Source organism: Pseudonaja textilis, chromosome 2 (assembly GCF_049901715.1).
Source record: "Pseudonaja textilis isolate UNSWEBS1 chromosome 2, rPseTex1.2, whole genome shotgun sequence".
Taxonomy (NCBI): Eukaryota; Metazoa; Chordata; class Lepidosauria; order Squamata; family Elapidae; genus Pseudonaja; species Pseudonaja textilis.
This window is the reverse complement of record NC_141991.1, coordinates 199,170,196-199,190,551: the sequence shown is the minus strand read 5'-3', so window position 1 is coordinate 199,190,551 and position 20,356 is coordinate 199,170,196. Positions and strand designations below refer to the sequence as shown.

At 39.5% G+C, this 20,356-nt stretch overlaps 1 protein-coding gene across 24 annotated transcripts in view; it reads left to right on the top strand.

Annotated features, from left to right (window-relative positions):
- The first annotated feature begins 2,002 nt into the window (after window positions 1–2,002).
- CDC14B (cell division cycle 14B) overlaps window positions 2,003–20,356 on the top strand; it is a 63,162-nt gene continuing 44,808 nt past the window's right edge. For 8 of the 24 annotated variants that reach the window (XR_015742203.1, XR_015742204.1, XR_015742205.1 and 5 more), the window contains exon 1: window positions 2,012–2,479. Coding sequence is in view for 12 of the 24 variants with exons in the window: in XM_026703912.2 (XP_026559697.1) it covers window positions 2,302–2,479 (178 nt within the window). In the remaining 12 variants the exon portion in view is untranslated. Of the gene's footprint in view, window positions 2,480–18,557; window positions 19,391–20,356 lie in introns of those variants that run through there. The other 16 variants (XM_087926831.1, XM_087926826.1, XM_087926827.1 and 13 more) reach the window with 10 other exon arrangements.

Here is a 20,356-nt window from a genome sequence, read left to right as displayed (position 1 = left end):
ATAATTTTCTGTCAATGGCACCTCAGCATTTATATCTTAAATGTATTAGTCTCTTCTCCATAAACAGGTTCTTTAACATGTTGATGTCAATTCTTATGATCACATGGTAGGTTCATCTCACTTCACTGATATCTAAGATGTATATTTGTGGCAGTGGTGGGATTCAAATTTTTTTACTGCCTGTTCTGTGGGCGTGGCTTGGTGGGCCTGGCAGGGAAAGGATACTGTAAAATCTCCAGTCAGAGGTGGGATTTGCCAGTTCTCCAAACTATTCAAAATTTCTGCTACTGGTTCTCCAGAACTGCTCAGAACCTGCTGAATACCACTTCTAGTGTGTACTCAACAGAAAGTTCTGTGGAGTACATCAATACACACTGAATTACGTTGCAAGAAATTTTAACTTTTTACAATTCTGCATGATTTCTTTTTGGTTTTAACAAATTAACCAAAGAGTTCAGGCCACAAAACCTGTTTTAAAAACAAAAAATCCTGGAACATCAATTCTGGTGGTAAAGTTTTAATTATACAAAATTGGCTGTATTAAAGTGAGTATTTCTCCTCTTCATCTCTGACAGAACCCTATCAAATTTTCTTGGAATCCTAGGCTTCCCCAAAGTATAGTTCAAAATCCCCTAGATTTTCTTATAAATAAGTTGGTGGGACAAAACCTGTCCTTTGAAGAATCTTGTTTGTGGCCTGATGCTAGAAATGGCTGCTTTCCTAAGGACCTACCATCCTGAGCTTCTTTGCCCATGAAAATTCGTAATGGACATAAGGTATTAAAAGTGGCCTTTGAAATGTGAGAATGTGAATGTCCAGCAGATGGCACACTTCCCCCAAAGGGAAGCCACAACAGTAAGTAGCTGTACTGTATGTGTATATTTCCGCACCCCCCAAAAACAGGCAGGAAAATTGAGAATGAAGAGCACAGCTGGTAACATTTTATAGATGCACTATGCAAAAACTCCATGCAAATTATGAGGTGTGTTCAGAAACAGTTTGCCTTATACTGTACTTTTCTAATTGCTCTTTCCTCATATCTGTGTAGTCATCAGCAGTTGTAGCTTCAAGCAAGGGAAACTAGAATTATTCAAATTTCCCGTCTAGTTTTATTGGACAGGCAGAATTTTTCAAACGACAGCTGTTAGAACTGTTTTCAGTGAGAATTCATAGAGGCTAATGTATTTGAGATGGAGCAAACATGGACATGTGTGCATGTCATTACTAATCCATTATTTTGTTGATTTTTTAATCAGTTTTCAGTTGCCAACCTGGTTCTCTGCCTATTAAATCTAAAGCAATTTAATAAATGTAAAATCAAGAAATTCACACTTATGCTTATTTTAACTATTCAGTATAAGCATGCCAGGAATCAAGATATAAACCAGCTGAAGGCTCTCCTCTTGTGATAGCCATGGAATTCAAGTATTTCCTGGAAATCATTCATCAGTTCCATGCTAAGTAACATGCATAAAATAAACCTACAATCCTAGTTCTTTTATAGAAGTCACTTTTAATATACTATCTGCTTCCATGTGGAAGAGACTCCTCTAGTGAATTGGGACTTTCCTGATGTGTAACAACTTCTTTGTTTCTGCGGTCCAGACAGATAACAAAAATAAAATATTAACTGTGCCTCCTCGATACTATGCTTAACTTTTTGCGTGGTTTGTTGTTACAACTGTTCACTTTAGAAATGACAAGCTTGAAGCAAGGGAAAGTGGAATTATTCAAATTGTTTCCTATAGTTTTGTTTTGAGACACGGGGCCAACCGCTCACAATGGAAGATATTGCATATGTCAGGCGGGGATGGGGATGGAGGTTGCAACGCCCTGATGAATGAAGTGGTCCTTTTGCAATTTCCTTTCGGGGGAGAAAAATAGAGCGGCCGTGCAGGCACTCCCAGGACTCATTCGCCTTTGTGACGCAGGTGCTCAGGTGTATCGCTATGACATCACTCTGTCAGAGGCTCTGCGATTGTGACCTCACACTGGCCCGGCCCAATGAGGAGCGAGCCGGGGGCGGGGGAGGCCGAAGAGGGAGCGCTGCCCGAGAGCGGGAGCCGCGGCGGCAAGTGGCAGGTTGGGAGCAACAGAGGGGGGCGGGGGGGGCGGCGCTTCAGAAAGCGGCCGCAGTTGCCTTCCCTCCTCTTCCTCCTGCTGGTCCTGCTCCTCCTCCTGCTTTGGCTCCCGTTGGGTTGCTTATACCCCTGTTGGGGGTGAGGCGGCGGGGATGAGCCCGGGTGCCCTGCAGCCGCCGCCGCCTCCTCCTCCTCCTCCTCCTCCGCTATCACCGCCGCCATGAAGCGGAAGACTTCGGGGTTGGGGAGCCGAAGGTACTCGGCCCCGGCTACTCTGCCGGCCACGGCACCGCCGGCATCCAAGAAAACTCGGAGCTCCGCCGCCCTGCCGATCTTGGGCGAAGCAGAGGAGCAGTCCCCCCGAGCCCCCAGGCGCGACATCTGCCTACAAATCTCAGGTGAAGAAAGGGGCGCTGCGAGGAATCGGGGAGTCTGAAACACCCCCCTCCCTCCCAACTAGCGGGGCGGTTCGTATGGACGTGTCTGTGAGCGGACGACTTCTCGGTCTCGTTAAGTGTGGGATTCGGGGGGGCTTCCGAACCTAGTAGTAGTAAACAACTCCCGTGGAGTTAGTTTCCAGAAGTGCTGCTTGGTTGCTCCGATGTGGGGCTTTGGTGGGTGTTTGCAGTGCTTGGGGGGGTCGGAGGGGACCCATAAACAAGCGCGAGCGTCTGGATCCGTTTGTCGTTTTGAGGTGCCTCCCAGTCTCGGGGGGTTAAAACGGGAGGAAAATCTCAGTGAATGTATTTTTTGAGAGAAGGTTGCTAATCCCCGTGGCTGTCCCTCGGGGGGGTGGGGAATGCTGTAATTGTCTAAGGAAAACATAAGGTTACCGTAATACTCAGATCGTATATTACCCAAATTGCAGGTCAAACCTTGGAAAATAATTTAAATGCTTCAGGCGTGAAGATGCAGTTTGAAAAGGCCGAGCGTTTCTTTCACTTTTTCTTGTGCTACTTTCTTCTGCAGGATTGGTATTCGAGTAGAGAGGGAAACAATACTTTTTTATTTTTTGCTGAATGAGTCTATTTTCCTGGCTCCTGTTTTGCAAAAATCTTTTATGATTCAATACTGTTTTGGCATTAAAAGTAATTGATAAAAATGACATCTAGATTGTTTAGCCAATTGTTCCATTGTTATGTTGTTATTGTTGAGTTGTGTTAAAAATGTGATGGGAAATATGATAGAAAGCATTGTACTGCTTGGATTTATAAATAGGCAACTTTAGTGGCTTCTTTCTCAGCTTTCTGTTCTTTGCATTTTAAATTTAATATATATTTTGTAACCTGCATATTATCAAATATTTTGTGTCTTACATAAACTTAATGTATAATCTGTGAAATGCAATTCATCACAGTGCAAATATTAATTTTAATTATTATTAAAAATGTAAAAATGCAATAGCAAAATTATTTTCTCTGTTAAATTTTAAAAAAATGTTGATCGCGGCGGGGGAAGAGATGGGAAAGGGACAGGATGAAATTTTGCCAGACCTTCTTAAGGCTTCTACTTGAACTGTCCTGTGCCCATCTTTTTCAAGTATTTGCACTATGATTTTGTTATCTCTATTGAGACAAGAAAAGAGATGTCCAGAGGCAATTTCCTGGAAAACTATGTTATGTTGATTAGTGATGATTTGAGAACATTCATTTAGCCTGAGGAGATCTCCAGGGATTTTTTTTGGGGGGGGGGGTGAGGGGTGAGGAGGGATTGAGGGAACAATCCCACCTGGCATGTCAAAAGTAGTTTCCTGTGGTTATGACTTTTCTCTGTAAAAGCTAAATGAAAAAAAGTTGATGGATGCATAAGGCACAGATACTGTGAAAGACATAAGGTGACTAGACATCATAATGATTTCCAATCTATTATTCACTAACATAGATTGGGACCACACAAAAAAAAACCCACCTGAATCAACAGCTTTGACTGCTCAGATCATTTAAATTAAAACCTACAGTGGGTGTCTGCTATCTATGTGTTACAATTGTGACCATGGGAGTTTGTTTATGTTGAGGAGCTCCATACTCCCTTTTTCATTCTGTTCTTACCTAGAGGCCCCATTTATTATTGGCATGATTCCTCTTGTCCAAGAAGGTAAACCAAAAGGCAGAGTAGGCCTCAGAGTGAAAATTGTAGGCCTAAATGAAGGTATTTCATATCAGAGAAAGGGCTTTTTGTTACCTGAAGTTCCTCTTTTAGCAACAGATCCCTTCACTAGATCTCAATCCATTCTAAAATACAGAAATTCTCCAGGTTGTTATGAATGATTAAACTTAAAAAGCTGCTGAAAAAATAAGGAAAGGAAAAACTATGTTTAGTTTCTATATGATTGGATTCAACTCCAGGGAAATGGTGACCATTGTGGCCAGACCCCTAGATTATGGCTCTTTAACTGAAAGAATGATTTTGGTTTCAGTTTTCAAGTCAATCAACTTCCTTCAGATATGTTTACCAAAAGAAAGACAAGCCTGAAATTTATATAAACCCACTTCCTAAGAGAATCATCTGCCTGTTTTATTGCCATACTGTCACTAAAGTTAAGTTTTGAGTAAATTATTTTTTATGTCTAAAGACAATTTGCAATTGTTTTTTTCTTAAAATATAAATTCCTCATTGCAAAGTTTTTTAAACTACATTGCTGGAGGTTTTGAATTATGCATAAACTCTATAACTTGGTATGTTTTCAATTAGGATCACTATTTGTTAGAAAATGCACAAAATTATTTGTTTCATTTTTCTTGGTAATTTAAATTATTTAAACCAAGTTCAAGTTGGCTGGATTTAATCTGACCAGGGCCCAATAGTAAACTCAGTATTGCTCTGAATCTTGATTTAAAAAGCATGTGTAGAGAAAAGCAGTCCAGACTTGAACAGAAAAAAAATACTCAAGAAAAACATTATTCTTGTATTCTTATGGGGTTTTATGACATTTACCCTTGCCCCCCTTGAAATCAGTTTTTAACAGTTAATCTTTAACTTTTAATAAAGTTAAAAGGAATTATAACTGGCAATAATATAAAAGGAAATATATATATTATGAATATTGCATGCAAATTCAACAGCTATATTATAGCTAGTAAAATAAAGAAGGCAACTAGCAATATCCTAACTATATTTTAGCAAAATCCTAACTATAATTTAGTCTCGTTTTCCTTTTCCAAAGTTCTTAAAGCCTGTATATATTGTAATTCTGATCCACATATCAGCTTCATGTATTGGTTGTTAATGAAAATTATGTTTTTTCATAGTCACGCAATAGCTTTGTCATAGTGTAGCATGCCATCATAATTTTACTACTATAATTGAAAAATACGTGCACCCTATTATTTACTATGTGTTAATTAAAACAAGACTTATTGTATTGTATTCATAGTCAAATCAGATCTATTTTAAAACCTTTTTAGTTCCAAGTTTTTGCAGTGGAAAATAAGTTGCATCCTAACTGTGGTGCCTTTTATTGAGCAAAAGCTACATTTGGCTAGGCTCACACATCACTGTCAATGGTTAGGTTCTTTTATCACTTAACCCCAAATCAAACTACAATTATGGCTTACTTCAAGGTGCCATTTCATACCAGAAATCACCAATTTTATATTATTGAGTATTTCTCAAGCATCTGAAGGAATGGTCCTTTACAAGCCCTTAATTTTTAAAAAGACATGTTTGACTGTTGTTTCTTCTGCTATATTATGGCTGAAAAACCTCTATTCAGATTTAAAAAGTTTTAGTGACATGCAGCTTCACCATAGATATTTATACTAAAAGATTTACAATTGCTTTACAATAATTCTTAGAAATACTATATTTTCAGAATGTAACCTGTTTTGACAGGGAGCTATCTATTCATATAAATAACATAGTAGTCACTACCTCTGTAAAGATACTAGACAGAAGAGAATTGTAATATACGTGTGTGAGTTGAAATGTACTTGGCAAATCTGTCCTATAAAAGATTAAATAATTCATTCTGAAGGACTGCTTTGACAGAACAACTCTTCAGTCTGGATTAGTCTAGAGTTAATCTGGAGCTTCAGTGCAGGAACTCAATATTTTAATAGTGCAGTATTATATCAGTCATGGTGCCACAGAAATATTCACCATCAACAGCTGCACGCAAGAATATATAAACTATTTTTAGAAAGACGGTGATAAATACAAAATGGCAGATAATCAATCATATGTAATATGTGTACAATATGTGCTCCATGTACCCCAATTCAGTAATATTTGCTTTGAGAAACTATTATTTAATTATTATTTAATTATTGTTGTAAGTCATTGAAAGTTGCATACAAGTTTAATAAATTATTATTACTATTACCATATTATTATGCATACAATAATATGAAATAATAGCTGGTTCTTTAGCTGGTGTTGACCTTCATACACATTATATTCTCATATTCTTCTCAAAAACTTAGGTCTAAGAAGTCGTAATGTATCCAAGCATTATGGCCTTTTGTAATTGACAGGTGGAAATTTTTGTTAAATTTACAGATTTTCTAAGTGTCCTCCAAGATTTTTTGATATGACACCTAATGTGCAAAAAACTACTGGGACCAACACAGCTAGTTTATGCCATAATCTTTTCACTTCATCTTTTCAGTTCTTGATACTTTGTGATCTTCTCCCATTCTTTGTCTTCTATTTTACTGTCCCCTGGTATTGTCACATCAATTATCCACACTTTCTTCATTTTATTATTATTATATGGGCAGAGGAGCTGGAAGTCTGAATCAGAAGCTTTGTGGTTTACTTATGCAGATTTGTAATGCGTAAGACATAGAAAGCAGGAAAAATGTAAAAGAGAAGTTATCTACAGAGACATGGAGATAATGATAGAGGTTGGATAGTAATTACAATATTTGAGAAGCATAAGCAACCTTGAAAAATAATATTACCATAAGCCATTACCATAGAATATTTATTTTCCATTTTATTTTAACAGTTATTTAAAAATACAACCAGATAGAAAATAAATAAATAAAAATATATATTTACAGGCTGTATAAAATTGACAATAATTTTCAAAGTAGCATTAGATTAATACTAATATAAAGATAAAATATCAGTTTGAACTATTATTGACATTATATCAATAATCAGAAGAATAATCAGAAGAAATAAGAGAAATTTCTATTATAATTAAGTCCTATCCTTGCTAAAATAAATACTTCAATGACTTACATTGAAAAATCCACACTTTAGATGCAGTGTAAACCCATATGTAGAATTATAGTCCATAAATAGCTTCCAGATTAAATTCCATATTGTGTTTTTTACACCACAGAGTCATTGTTTACATTGATGTATACTCCCATGCCTTACTGTCTACTATTCTTCTAAAGCAGGGGTGTCAAAATCACGTCATGTTGTCATGTAACGTATCATTACCTTTTTCCCCTTCACTAAACCAGGGATGGGCGTGGCCAATGGATACGCATCTGGCCGCTGGTTGCAAGTTTGACGCCCTTGTTCTAAAGCAGAGGTGGGCTACTGCTAGTTCGGACCGGTTCACCCGAACCGATTGTTCTGATTCTGTGCAGTTCCAAAATCAGCCCAAAAAACATTCTGAAAATGTCCTGAAAACAGCTCAAAAAAGCTGGCTGTGAGAGGAAGAGAAGCCAGGTGAGCCAGATCCAGACATGTCCCGGGTCTCCTCGTCCCAGAAGCAGCAACCTCTCACTCTTCCCCTCTCTGCTAGCCCCCTTCTTCACATGGGATCACCCAGCAATGGAGAGGGAGAAGAGGGTGGCGTTTCTGTGTGCTCCCATTTTTGTGTGGCACTTTTCCCTGAATGCTAGCGGCTGCCGCTGCCCCTTCTCCCTCTTTGTCTCTGGTGCTGGGCAATCTTGTGCGAAGAAAGGGGCTAGCAGAGAGGAGAGAGAGTGAGGTTGCTACTTCTGGGATGAGGGGACTCGGGAAGTGTCTGGGTCCAGTTCACCCAGCTTCTCTTCCTCTCACAGCCAGCTTTCCCAGTCTAGCTTGATGCAGGCTTCCTCCCCAGGCTCCTGTCGGTTTTCCCCTAGTCAGACAAAGCAAGGCAAAAAACCAGCCCTCACTGGGGCCCAGCCTCACCGAGAGCATGCTTGGAAAGAGCAATGTAAGCTTCATGCCACCTTCGCCAAGATAGACTGGGGAGGGAGAACGTGAGCCAGGCAAAGAGGTGAGGGGCGTCCGTAACATGTCGGGCTTGGCGGACTTTCTGAACCTGCCAAAAGTAGTTTTGTGTGTGTTTGTGTGTGTGTGTGTCTGAGTCAATAAGAGAGAGAGGGATCCAATCCAATCTTGGGGAGTTATATCAGGGCTGCTGGTGGTGTTCTTTCTCTCTCTCTCTCTCTCTCTCTCTCTCTCTCTCACACACACACACACACACACACACACACACACACACACACACACACAGGTTGGATCTTTCTTTCCTCCTGCCTCCCTCCTCCGTGGAGACCCCTGGATTCCCTCCCCAATCCTGCCTGTCCCATACAGGACGTAGAGTGGCTACGGCCACTCAGTCACATGACATGTCCCCCAGCCATGCCCACCAAGCCAGTTTTTAGGGCAGAGAACCAGTTGCTAAAAATTTGCAGCCCACCACTGGTTCTAAAGAATCAATTTCATGTAATTTCTAGTAAAAAGCATAACATTTCCTGACAGCTGTTATCATATAGAGAAATAATAGCTGTTATCACATAGACAACTAGTGTACTCTGTATACTTTGTAGAAATATAAGGCTAAGTAATATTTAATAGAAAAACAGCTCTCAGGAAAGAAAAATCATTGTATGGTGAATCACCTTCTACAGTTATTGAGCTTGAAAACATTGCCACTAAGTGCAATATTGTTAATAAGTATTATGTATTGGACAGTCAGCAATGGAGTTATATACTAAGTGGGGGGGAATCTTTTACCAGTTTTCTTTAATGTCATATTCACATTAAATTTGATTCTTATGTTCCATTGGCATGCCCATTGTTATAAATCATTTGTCATGTAAGAGCCTCAACAGATGTTCTGAATTTTGTTGACAAGTTTTCCAAATTTAGTCAAATCCACCTTGGTTTTTGCAGTTCCTTTTGAACTATACTATTTGTTGAAGATGCTGAAACCAATAAGGTGTTGTTGGCTATTCCAAAGAGAAAGTCACCCAAGATTTTGTTTTTATTTAATCCAAAATTTAGTATTGATTTCTATATGAATGATCTCTCCATGGATCAATTTTTAATACATTCATTTTCATGAAAAGTGATCATAATTGTTTTCAAATTATACATCTTTGACCATTTGGTTATACAGAAAACTCTGAGTGGTTAAGCAAATCATGGCTATTTATAGAAGGGATATAATAGAATGTGCACCTGGAGGAACAGTGAGGGAAAGTATTGGCAATACACAGCTTTCCCAGAGAAATGCCTGAATTAAGAGACTGTGCAGTCCCAAGCTGGTGGGAGGAGAGGGGGGGTTCAAGATAGCCACATTTTATAATCCCTCTGGTTATATCTAGTAAATTAGAAGGTTAAGTAGCTAGCTTTAGTTGGGCAAGATTCTGTCTATTAGGTGTAAACAAATAAATGAGTGAACTTGATTGGACTTTGCAGAGTCATCTCTGGGCTTGGGCCTTAATCAGGATCCAGATATTTTACAGAATGTATGGTGGTGAAGTATTTCCAGGGAAGAAATGGTAACAGAATTGACAACTGACAGAATTAAGAGCTGGTGAGTAGGCCAGCTCTTCCTAATTCCTGTCCAAACAAGGAAAAGATATGAAGTTGCCCACAATTGCTTCTCATAGGGACACAGCAAGACAGTGATATCCTGTGGGTTTAGAGCTCAGGGAAATGAGGGAAAGCCATCTTCATTCAAACCATGGTCAGCACTAGGGTTTGCATGTTTCTTTTTTTATATGTTTGCAGAAATTGCTTGCTATCTGCTTTTTAGCTATAAGTCACCTTTGAATCAACAGGTTTTACAGCAGTGAGTAAGTTTCCTTCAATCCTAAAAAAAAAGTTTTAACTACAAATTTAAGAACGTTTTTTTTTAATAAAAAACAAAAGGGTGATCAGAACATTGGTTTGAAAAGTTACAATGGACTAAGGGCCCAGATGGATTTGAAATAAGAACTTTAACCACTAAACCATATTGGGCTCAGGTTCATGATCTACTTCAGATTAAGCAATCAAAATCACTATTCCAGTGATGGCGAATCTTTTTGATGTGGTGTGCCGAAAGGGTGCATGCACGCCGGCACCCACAATGCAATGTGCCTCGCCTCCCCTGCGCATGCACAGACATCAACCCCCCACCCCCTTACCTGCACTGCGCATGTCCCAGCTGATTTTCTGCCCATTTGAGGCCTTTTGCACCCTCCCAGAGGCTCGAAGGCAGCCTCTGCAGCCTCAGGAGGCCGAAAAACGGGCCTTCCGGAAATACCGGAAGTGCCTGCTTTCAGCCTCCAGAGGGCCTCTGGAGCCTGGGGGAGATCATTTTTGCCTTCCCAGGGGCTCGAGGGAAGCCTCTGCAGCCTTTGGAAGCTGAAAAATGGGCCTGTTTTGTCACTTTCGGCCTCCAAAGGCCTCAGAGGCTTCCCTTGAGCCCCCAGGAGGGCAAAAACGGCCTTCCCCAGGCTCCAGAAGCTCTCCGGAGACTGAAAACAGGCACTTCCGGTATTTCCAGAAGGTCCATTTTTTGGCCTCCCAAGGCTGCAAAGGCTTCCCTTGAGCCTCTGGGATACTGAAAACGGCCCAAAAATCAGCTAGGAGGCACGCGCATATGCAGTGTGGTAAGCCTGGCTGAGGCTCACGTGCCCACACAAATGGCTCTGCATGCCACCTGTGGTATGCATGCCATAGGTTCACCATCACGGCACTCTCCTATAAGTAAATGAGGTAGGTAAAATGGGCTGGGGTCAGTTTCTGGAGCAAAGTAAGGTACTCAGAATGTGGGGAATTATAGATTTGGATTGTTTCTTAGTTGGCCTGTTACATTAGAGAATAACTCTTCCCTCTTCCCTATGACAGCCACTCAAGTATTGAAAGACTACGATCATGTTCCCCTGAGCCCTATCTTCATTAGGTTTAACGTTCCTAGTTTCCTTAGCTGATCTTTGTACAATTTAGTCTCCAGACCTGTTATCTTTGTGAAATCACAACATCTTTTTTTAATCATTCTGATGAGTGCAGAATTTTCTAAACATCTAATAGCCATATTGGCCCTCAGGAAAACAAATATAAACTAGCAATCCCATGGATTGTTAATTCAGAAATAGGGCCCATAAACTCTTGTTTGCTTACTGTTAAGTGCACACAATATTGAGTCTAAATTATGCTGTAAATGCACATTTACCATTACTTAATACAAACTGTTCCATTATTCAAGGAAATTGCTCTGCATTGTCTGTTTTGATTATTACAAAGCTTTTTCATGAAACATTAAACACTCTCTAACTGCAGTTATTACTCTGAAAATATTGATAATTGATTTACAAAGATGCAGCACTCTCCTTCTTGTGTATTGAATTTAAAGAAGTTAATTTTAAATTTGAATGAGTTATTTTAGTAAAGAAATAAACATATTACAAAGAAATAAAATATGCTTTATGAGTAGGATTTCATCAATGTTTTAATTACAGATAATTCTCATTTAGCAACCAGCATAATTGGGATCAAGGACTCTGTTGCTAAACACTACGACTGCTAAACAAAATATCACATTTTCATGATGGATTTACAGTATCTTTTTCATTTGGTTCTATTAAGCAACTTACCATGAGTTATTAACTGAGACATGTGAGTGCAGCTTGTTATTTTAAATGCCCACTGACTGCCAAGCACTTGAATGTAGATCACATGACAGTGGGCAGGGTTGTAAGTGCGAGGACCATAACTGCAATAGTGATAGATGCAAGGACTGGTCATAAAGTTACACTGTAACTGTAACTTCAGATGGTCCCTAAACAGGACAGTTGTTACACTTTTAGAAGTCTACCTATATTTGACATATATACTATGATTATAGCTATTAAAGCTTTTAAACCAGGCCTGTCAAACTGGCAGCCCACAGGCCACACCCACGCCGGCTCCACAAAGGCAAGAAATGTCACAATACAGCCTGCGATGTGATCAGGTTTGACACCCGAGTAAAACCATTGTTTTATAGCATTAACAGCTTGAATACTAACTATAACAGATTTGATTGATTTTTCCTTTGCATGATACATATATCTAATCATTGTACTTTGTAAACCAAGGCTTAGCATTTAAGTGTGTAACAGTCACTGTGGTTTAGTCAATAAGTCAGAGTTAAACTATATACTGTATATATCTTGACCACCAGGCTGTGGTATGTAATTTAGAACAGTTATTATATATAAACCATACTGAAGCTGTGAAACAAGAATAGTGATGTTAGCGATTAACGGTTAGCGGTTAGAAATAGTTGAAAATATGGAACAGACTAGGTTGGTACCTTGCTTGAAGATGGCGTGTCCTTGCTTGAAGATGGCGTGTCCAACTTAGGCAGTGAAGAACAAGCAGATATCCGTGTTTGTGATGGACTCTTTCATTCTACTGACTAGCCCTCTGGGGCAAAATTTCCAGTTTCACAACATGTACCTTTGACTGCATGAGCTTAATCTTTCAGAATTCTTAGAATAGAATAGAATAGAATAGAACAGAACAGAACAGAACAGAACAGAACAGAACAGAACAGAATAGAATAGAATAGAATAGAATAGAATAGAATAACAGAGTTGAAAAGAACCTTGGGGGTCTTCTATTCCAACCCCCTACTTAGGCAGGAAACCATACACCACTTCAAACAAATGGTTATCCAACATCTTTTTAAAAACTTCTGGAGGCAAGTTGTTCCACTGATTAATTGTTCTAACTGTCAGGGAATTTCTCCTTAGTTCTAAATTGCTTCTCTCCTTGATTAATTTCCACTCATTACTTCTTATTCTACCCCTCAGGAGCTTTGGAGAATAGCTTGACAGCCTCTTCTTTGTGGCAGCCTCTGAGATATCAGAACACTGCTATCAGGTCACCCCAGTCCTTCTTTTCGTAAGACTAGACATATCCAGTTATAGCAACCGTTCTTTATATGTTTTAGCCTCCAGTCCCCTAATCATCTTTGTTGCTCTTCTCTGCACTCTTTCTAGAGTCTCAACATCTTTTTTACACTGTGGCAAGCAAAATTGGATGCAGTATTCCAAGTGTGGCCTTACCAAGGCATTCTAAAGTGAGATTAAGACTTCACGTGATCTTGATTCTATCCCTCTGTTTATGCTAGAACTGTGTTGGCTTTTTTGGAAGCTGCAGCACACTGCTGGCTCATATTTAAATGATTGTCCACTAGGATTCCAAGATCCCTCTCACAGTCACCACTATTGAGCAAGGTACCACATATACTGTACCTGTGCATTTTGTTTTTCTTGCCTAAATGTAGCACCTTAATTTTTTCACCATTGAATTTCATTTTGTTAGATAGCGTCCAATGTTCAAGTCTGTCAAGATCCTTCTATATCTTAAGCCTATTTTCATGAGCATTGGCTATTTCTGCTAGCTTGCTGTCATCTGCAAATTTGATGAGTTCCCCATCTATCCCCTTGTCCAAATCATTGATGAATATGTTGAAGAGTACTAGGCCTAAAACAGAACCCTGGAGTACATGCCACTGCATACCTCCCTCCATGTCGATGCAGTTCCATTGAGGACTACATGTTGAGTGCGGTTGGTCAGCCAGTTATGAATCCATCTGGTGGTGATGCTGTCTACCCTATATTTTTCTATTTTATCAAGTAGTAGGTTATGATCTATTTTGTCAAATGCCTAACTGAAGTCCAAGTAAATTATATTGACAGCATTCTGGTCCACTAATTTTGTCACTTTGTCAAAGAATGCAGTAAGTTTAATCTGGCATGATCTATTTTTGACAAACCGATGTTGGCTTTTGGTTATTACTTTGTTTGCTTCTGTGTGTGTTGCTTTGATTATCTTTTCCAGAATCTTCCTTGGTATTGAGGTCAGGCTGATGGGTTTATAGTTTTCCTGGATCTATTTTTTTTTTCCTTGTTTGAATATGGGAACTACATCAGCTCTTTTCCAGTCCTCTGGCAGTTTTCCGGTGCCCCAAGATCTTTGAAAGATATAGTTCGGTGGTTCTGAGATCACATCTGCTAGATACTTCAGAACCTTGGGGTGTAATCCATCTGGTCCTGGTGATTTTGAACTCTTAAGATAGACAGGTGCTCACTTACCATTTTGTTCCCTATTTTAATTTGTGTCCTAATCTGTTTTTTGTGGTGCTGTTTTTGACAGGTTGGACTGTTTTTTCCCTTTGTGTAAAGACAGATGCATTCTTTCAGGAATCTTTGTATTTTAATACCTTGCCTTTTAAGAAAGCCGGGTATTCCCCTCAAATTATGCAGTATTATCTGTCTGCAGTAGTAGCTTGATCTTTTCTTTTTCTGAAAGAAAGGAGGTCAAAGATGTAGCGATCACATTTCATGCTATTCTATATCGGCTGTAATACATGTGAAATTCCAAAGCTTTTCATTTAGTAGTAACAAAGCTCATCTGACTTTTCATGTAACTGTTAGTGGACAAAGGTTACTCCAAGTGGCTTTGCACAGACAACAGTCACCTAAACTATGGCAAGGCTTACACAACTTCTAATTTCTTCCTTCCTTGGATTGGTTGGACTTTGGTGGACCAATGTGCCTAGCTATGCCTTGTAGCATGTGCCTCATGTCTTGCTGTAGCTGGATGCAAACCTAGCCCTATTGTATTACTGAGAGGATCAAGATTTTACTACTGAGAGGAGCAAAATTTGATCTTTCTGAAGAAATATGTCATATCTGAGAAGTGCAGAATTTGGAAGTTCTCTGGCATTCAACTGCGATGTTATGGTGTACTTTTAAAAGACAACAAAATTCCAATTTTAATTTTTGCAATTTTGTAAAAAAATCCTTTTCAGAGGGGAGTTCAATACATTTATGTTAATTGATGACATCTTTACTTCTTCTATCATTTCATTTATATTTAGGTCTTACACTTCTAGTTGATTTCTGTTCTTTTCCCCTTGCCCCTTCTCATTCCGCTCACTCTCTTTTCTCATTTTTACTTTCTTCTTGTGGATCTTTTCTCTTATTACTGAGTGTGTTTCATAGTGTTGGAAGAAATTTCCTGAGTTCATTCTCAGCTGGGACATACCACAGAGGTGAGAAGAAATGGATGCAGAAGTCAGCTGCCAGAAAGTGGAATTATTTTAATGTAGGAAGGCAAGAAACAAAAAGTGACACAGCTTCAGTGTTCCTGGCTTGCAAGCAGAGTGGCATGATAAGTTTATGATTTTTCTACCCATTTTCCCTTTGCAGTTTATGGATTTTTATACCCATTTTCCCTTTGAAGTTTGATGACATTTGTGTGTGCCTTTAGTTAAGGTGGTTGCTTTGGGTTCTGTCTTCCTGCTTAGTGGGTTAATCCTGTCCCTGGAGCTTTGTTTTTTCTATCCTGGGGGTTAATTCTGCCAGGAAAGAGGAAAAGGGGAGCTCCAGCTGAATTATTTTTAGTTGATTTGAGTACTGTCAGGATTCTGCCTCATAGTCTATTTTTTTTGATTCCTAATCCTAGCCTTTGGCAGTAGCCCAGACTTCTAGTTTACTTTGTTACTTCTAGTAACAGAGTGTTAATGGCTTTTCCGGCTGGGATTTTCCTTTTAGGTTTTCTTAAAGAAGGACTGGCTTGAGTCTCTTGGCTCTGTTGAGTTTCTGGTGCTGTGAGGTTTCTGACACTGTCCTTTTGGAGTGTACTTCCCACAATAGCAATAGGTATATTAAGAGATTTTAAAAAAATCTGAGTGGTTTTTTTTTTTAAATTTGCCCCCTGAAATTCTTTCACATTCTACACTTAGCATCTTAAGTGTGCTGTAAGCAACTTATTACCATATCACTTTTTTGAAACAGAAGAAAGCCTCAGGCATAAAAAATAAATATACAATATTTTTTTGCATTTAAGGATTATTGCCTGCTAGATTATTAAATAATGAGAAGTACATGATAAACCTATGCAGAATTTTAAAAGCATTATTTTAAACAATTTTTTGTGGAACTCTGATGACATCCAGTTTTTTTCTCCCACTATAGATAGTCTTTTACTTACAACAGTTTGTTTAAGTTACAATGGCACTGAAAAATATGACTTAAGACTTTTTTTCCAGTTATAATCTTTGCAGCATCCCTATGATTTTGTGACCAAAATTCAGATGCTTGGCAACTGGTTCATATTTATGACCATTGCTGTGTCTTGGAGTCATGTGATCACCTTTTGCAACCTTCTCACAAGCAAAGTCAATGGGGAAGCCAGATTCACTTAACAATCACGCTTTTAACTTATCAGCTGAAGTGATTCACTTAACTGTGGCAAGAAAGGTTGTAAAATGGGGCAAAAAATGTCTTATAACAGAAATTTTGGGCTTAATTGTGGTTGTAAGTCGAGGACTACCTGTATTGCACAAAATGAATAAAAACTTTTCTGCAAAAAATCAGATGACCACCAGATGGCCATAAACATTTTTTTAAAATGTTAACATTATGCTGCCATCTACTGGTCCTCTTAATTTTTGCAGGTCAGATCTCTTCAATATTTAGTGTTCATTGAAACACACAATGAATTACAATGTAACCAAAGCAAGGAGGTTTACATTATTTTATTCTGTAACTTTCTGAATGATCAATTTTGATAATGATCAATTTTGATAATTATTTCCTTCTGGATATTCTGGGGTAAGATTTATATACACATTATCTGAAATACAGAACACATTAAGTGAACTCCATTTAATAAAAGTTAATGTAATCAATATGTTAATCTTTACATTGAAATAAAAGGGAATTCTGCATACTTCATTATTCCTTAAAATCACCATTTCCCATACCAATCTTGGTGATCTTCAGTACATTTCTCTGTATGTCCCCCATCTATCTGAATTATTGAATTAAATGTTAACAGAATAACAGTTGGAAGGGACCTTGGAGGTCTTCTAGTCCATCCCCAACTTGAACAGGAAATCTGTAACATTTCAGACAAATGATTGTCCAATCTCTTTTTTAAAATCTGCAGTGTTGGAGCATGCACAACCTCTGGAGGCAAGTCAATCCACTGATCAATTGTGCTGTCAGGAAATTTCTCTCCTTAGTTTTATATTGGTTCTCTGTTTAATTAGTTTCCATCCATTGCTGCTTGTTCTGCTTTCAGGTGGTTTGGAGAATAAGTTGACCTCCTCTTCTCCTTAGATATTGGAATAATGCTTTCATATCACCCATAGTCCTTGTCATTAAATTAGACATACCCAATTCCATTCTTTGTATGTTTTAGCTTCTAGTCCCCTTGCTAATCTTTATTGTTCTTCTCCGCACTCTTCTCTAGAGTCTCAACATATTTTTATATAGTGGCAACCAGAACAGAATGCATTATTTGAAGTGTGGTTTTACCAGAGCGTTATCAAGTGGTACTAGCACTTCTTGTGATTTTGATTCTACCTCTCTGTTAAAACAGCCTAGGGTTGCATTGGCTTTTTTGGCAGCTGCAGCACATTGCTGGCTCATATTTAAGTGATTGTCCACTAGGACTCCAAGATCCCTCTCACAGTTACTACTATTGAGTCAGGTACCATCTATTCTCTACCTGTGCATTTGGTTTTTCTTGCCTAAATATACAGATGAAACTCGAAAAATTAGAATATCGTGCAAAAGTTCATTCATTTCAGTAATGCAACTTAAAAGGTGAAACTAATATATGAGATAGACTCATTACATGCAAAAGAAGATAGTTCAAGCCGTGATTTGTCATAATTGTGATGATTATGGCTTACAGCTCATTGAATCTGTTATGAACTATTCTATAGAACTGTGACATTTGCACTGCAGGCCAAATAATTATTTTGTATTATGCTCTTCATATGAAAGTTTAGAACCCTTTGTGGTATAATTACAAAAACTTTACCTGTAAGATTAGGATGATTATTGACCTTATTCTGCAGATAGGGCTTGAGCCTGCCCATTGCTGGTTTACTAACAGTTCTTGCTCAGATGTAATCTTAAATGCAAACAATAATTTACTTGTTTGATTAGTTGTTAGAGAGTTGTAAACAAACAAATTTCCCCATTTGTCTTCCCCCTATAAAGGCCTCTGAAAAATAAGTAATTTTTTAATAGAATATCTAGCACTTTTTTATATCTGATGTACCAGTGATTTTTTTTCAAGGTTTGAAATCAGCTGGGTGCCTTAGTATGACTAACAAAAAAATGCAGAAAGTGCTTGTGGTGCTTGAGACTTAAGATCATTTTTGTGATCTTTTTTCAAGTGTCTTTACAATTCGGCCTGGTTCCACACGCGATGTTCTTGCTAAGCATGTTTGTGGTGGAGCTGGTCTAGTTTTCTGCCAGAATGGCACGAGAAAGACACAAAGCGGCCAGGAAAAACAAACACAAAAACCGGAGGCCAGGCAGTGACCAAAATCTTCCATTCCTCCCACGAGGGACTAGGCCAGCCCGAGGTTTCAGGGAGGCTCCTAGACTGGGCAAAAGGCCCTTGGTTGCAGTGCGAAGGTGGCAGTGGCCAGTGGTTGGCAAGGAGGAGCTCTGCTTCCTTCGCCAGCCAATGGCCGCTGCTCGGTGCGAAGCTTTAGAGAGCTGCCTCCTTGGCTGAAGGAAGGGGACACGTTAATGATTGTTGGGAAAGTGTAGTCGGCGCCTTTGGCAGAAGCGGAGGAGTCGGAGCCGCGTTCGGAAAAGCCAGCAGGGACGCCGGGCGCGCGATCTGAAGGCCCCTTTGCAGGGAAGCGCGGCGGGCCGGTATTTGGGAATTGCTCTTTGGGCCGAAGAAATGAGCGACGCGGGGAGCACGAGAAGGCGCGCGGGAAGAACTGGCGGCCCTCTCGAAGTTGCCTGTTGAAGGAGGGAGCTGCAGTAAACCCGGAGGGGAAAGGCTTAGAGGATTGTGGCTCCTTTTTCCGGAGTGCCCCTCGCCCCGGCGTTCGAGTTGGCCCGGGGAAAGGCTGCTTTCTCTCCCCCCCCACACACACACTTGGAAGCAAGAGTAGGGACGCTGCGGTTAGAACTCCGAGGAGGGAGGGAGAGAGAGATTTAGGAGTTTCTGACCGAGGCTGCAAAAGTCAGCAGCGACCTCCGCAAGCAGCCATTTCCAGCAGCTGCTCTGTGGTGCTGCTCGCCCAGTCTTTGGTTTCTCGGTTGAATGTTGATAAACGGAGATGAACCCCGCCAAGCGCTTGCCCTTCTGCGCGGAGCTAGTTAAAGGTAAGCAAACGGCGGCGCTTTAAAGAAAATGCGGGGGTGGAGAATGGCTTTCCGCCTCTGGTGCGTTTAAAAATTCCGACTGAACAGGCAGAAGTTTTCCGCCAAGTGGGGGGCGCGGCCAACTAGGCTCGTTCGGTGTGGGTTTTCAAGCTTTTTTTTTTTTTTTTGAAGCAGGGCAAGCGGTTTAAAACAAAACAAAACAGAGGTGCCCGCAGGTATGTTGCACAACAAAGAACTTTTCTGCCTCTGTCTATACCGGAACTTAAGCCCTTTAAATCTTTGGAGTAAGTGGAATGAATGTGTCTGTAGGGCTGTTACTCTGTTTCACAAAACTTCCCAAAATTGCGAATCCCCACAGCAGTTGGTGATGTGTTCTACTGGCCTCCTTGCCCGCCCATATACATTTTTGGGCCATTTTGATTAAAGTGTGGGCAACATTTTTGAATTCGTTAGGATTTCCACAGGTTCTGATATGTAAGCTCAAGTGTTTTTCAATAAATATTTATTTATATAGTCTTATGCTTAACCATATTTACATGGAAATAATAAATGTAACAAATCATGAAGCATTCTTGAATTTTTTTATTCGGAATAAATTAATTTAGCATTATTCACAGTTTCGGTTTTTGTGCCATTTATAAAAGTTTCTTTGCAAGAGTTTTACACATGTCTCTCATCTTTGTTATTTCCCCAGTTAGATTTCAGAGCTTTTCCAACCAATTAGAGATGAATTATGTTTTAGCCACTATTTTTTAATCTGTATTTCCTGCCAGACTTTCCTCCATTTAAGAAATCCTAACAACTGTCACCGAAAGTAGTAATTTAAGATCTCTTAGTCATGGGAAGGATAGAATTGCAAGGCTGTGCTCTTTCTGCAACTCTGCTTAGAGAGACCTTGTTAACTTAGTTACATTGTAGTTAGTGTGTATGAGTAAGCAACATGAATATATCTGCAAGAGACAGTCT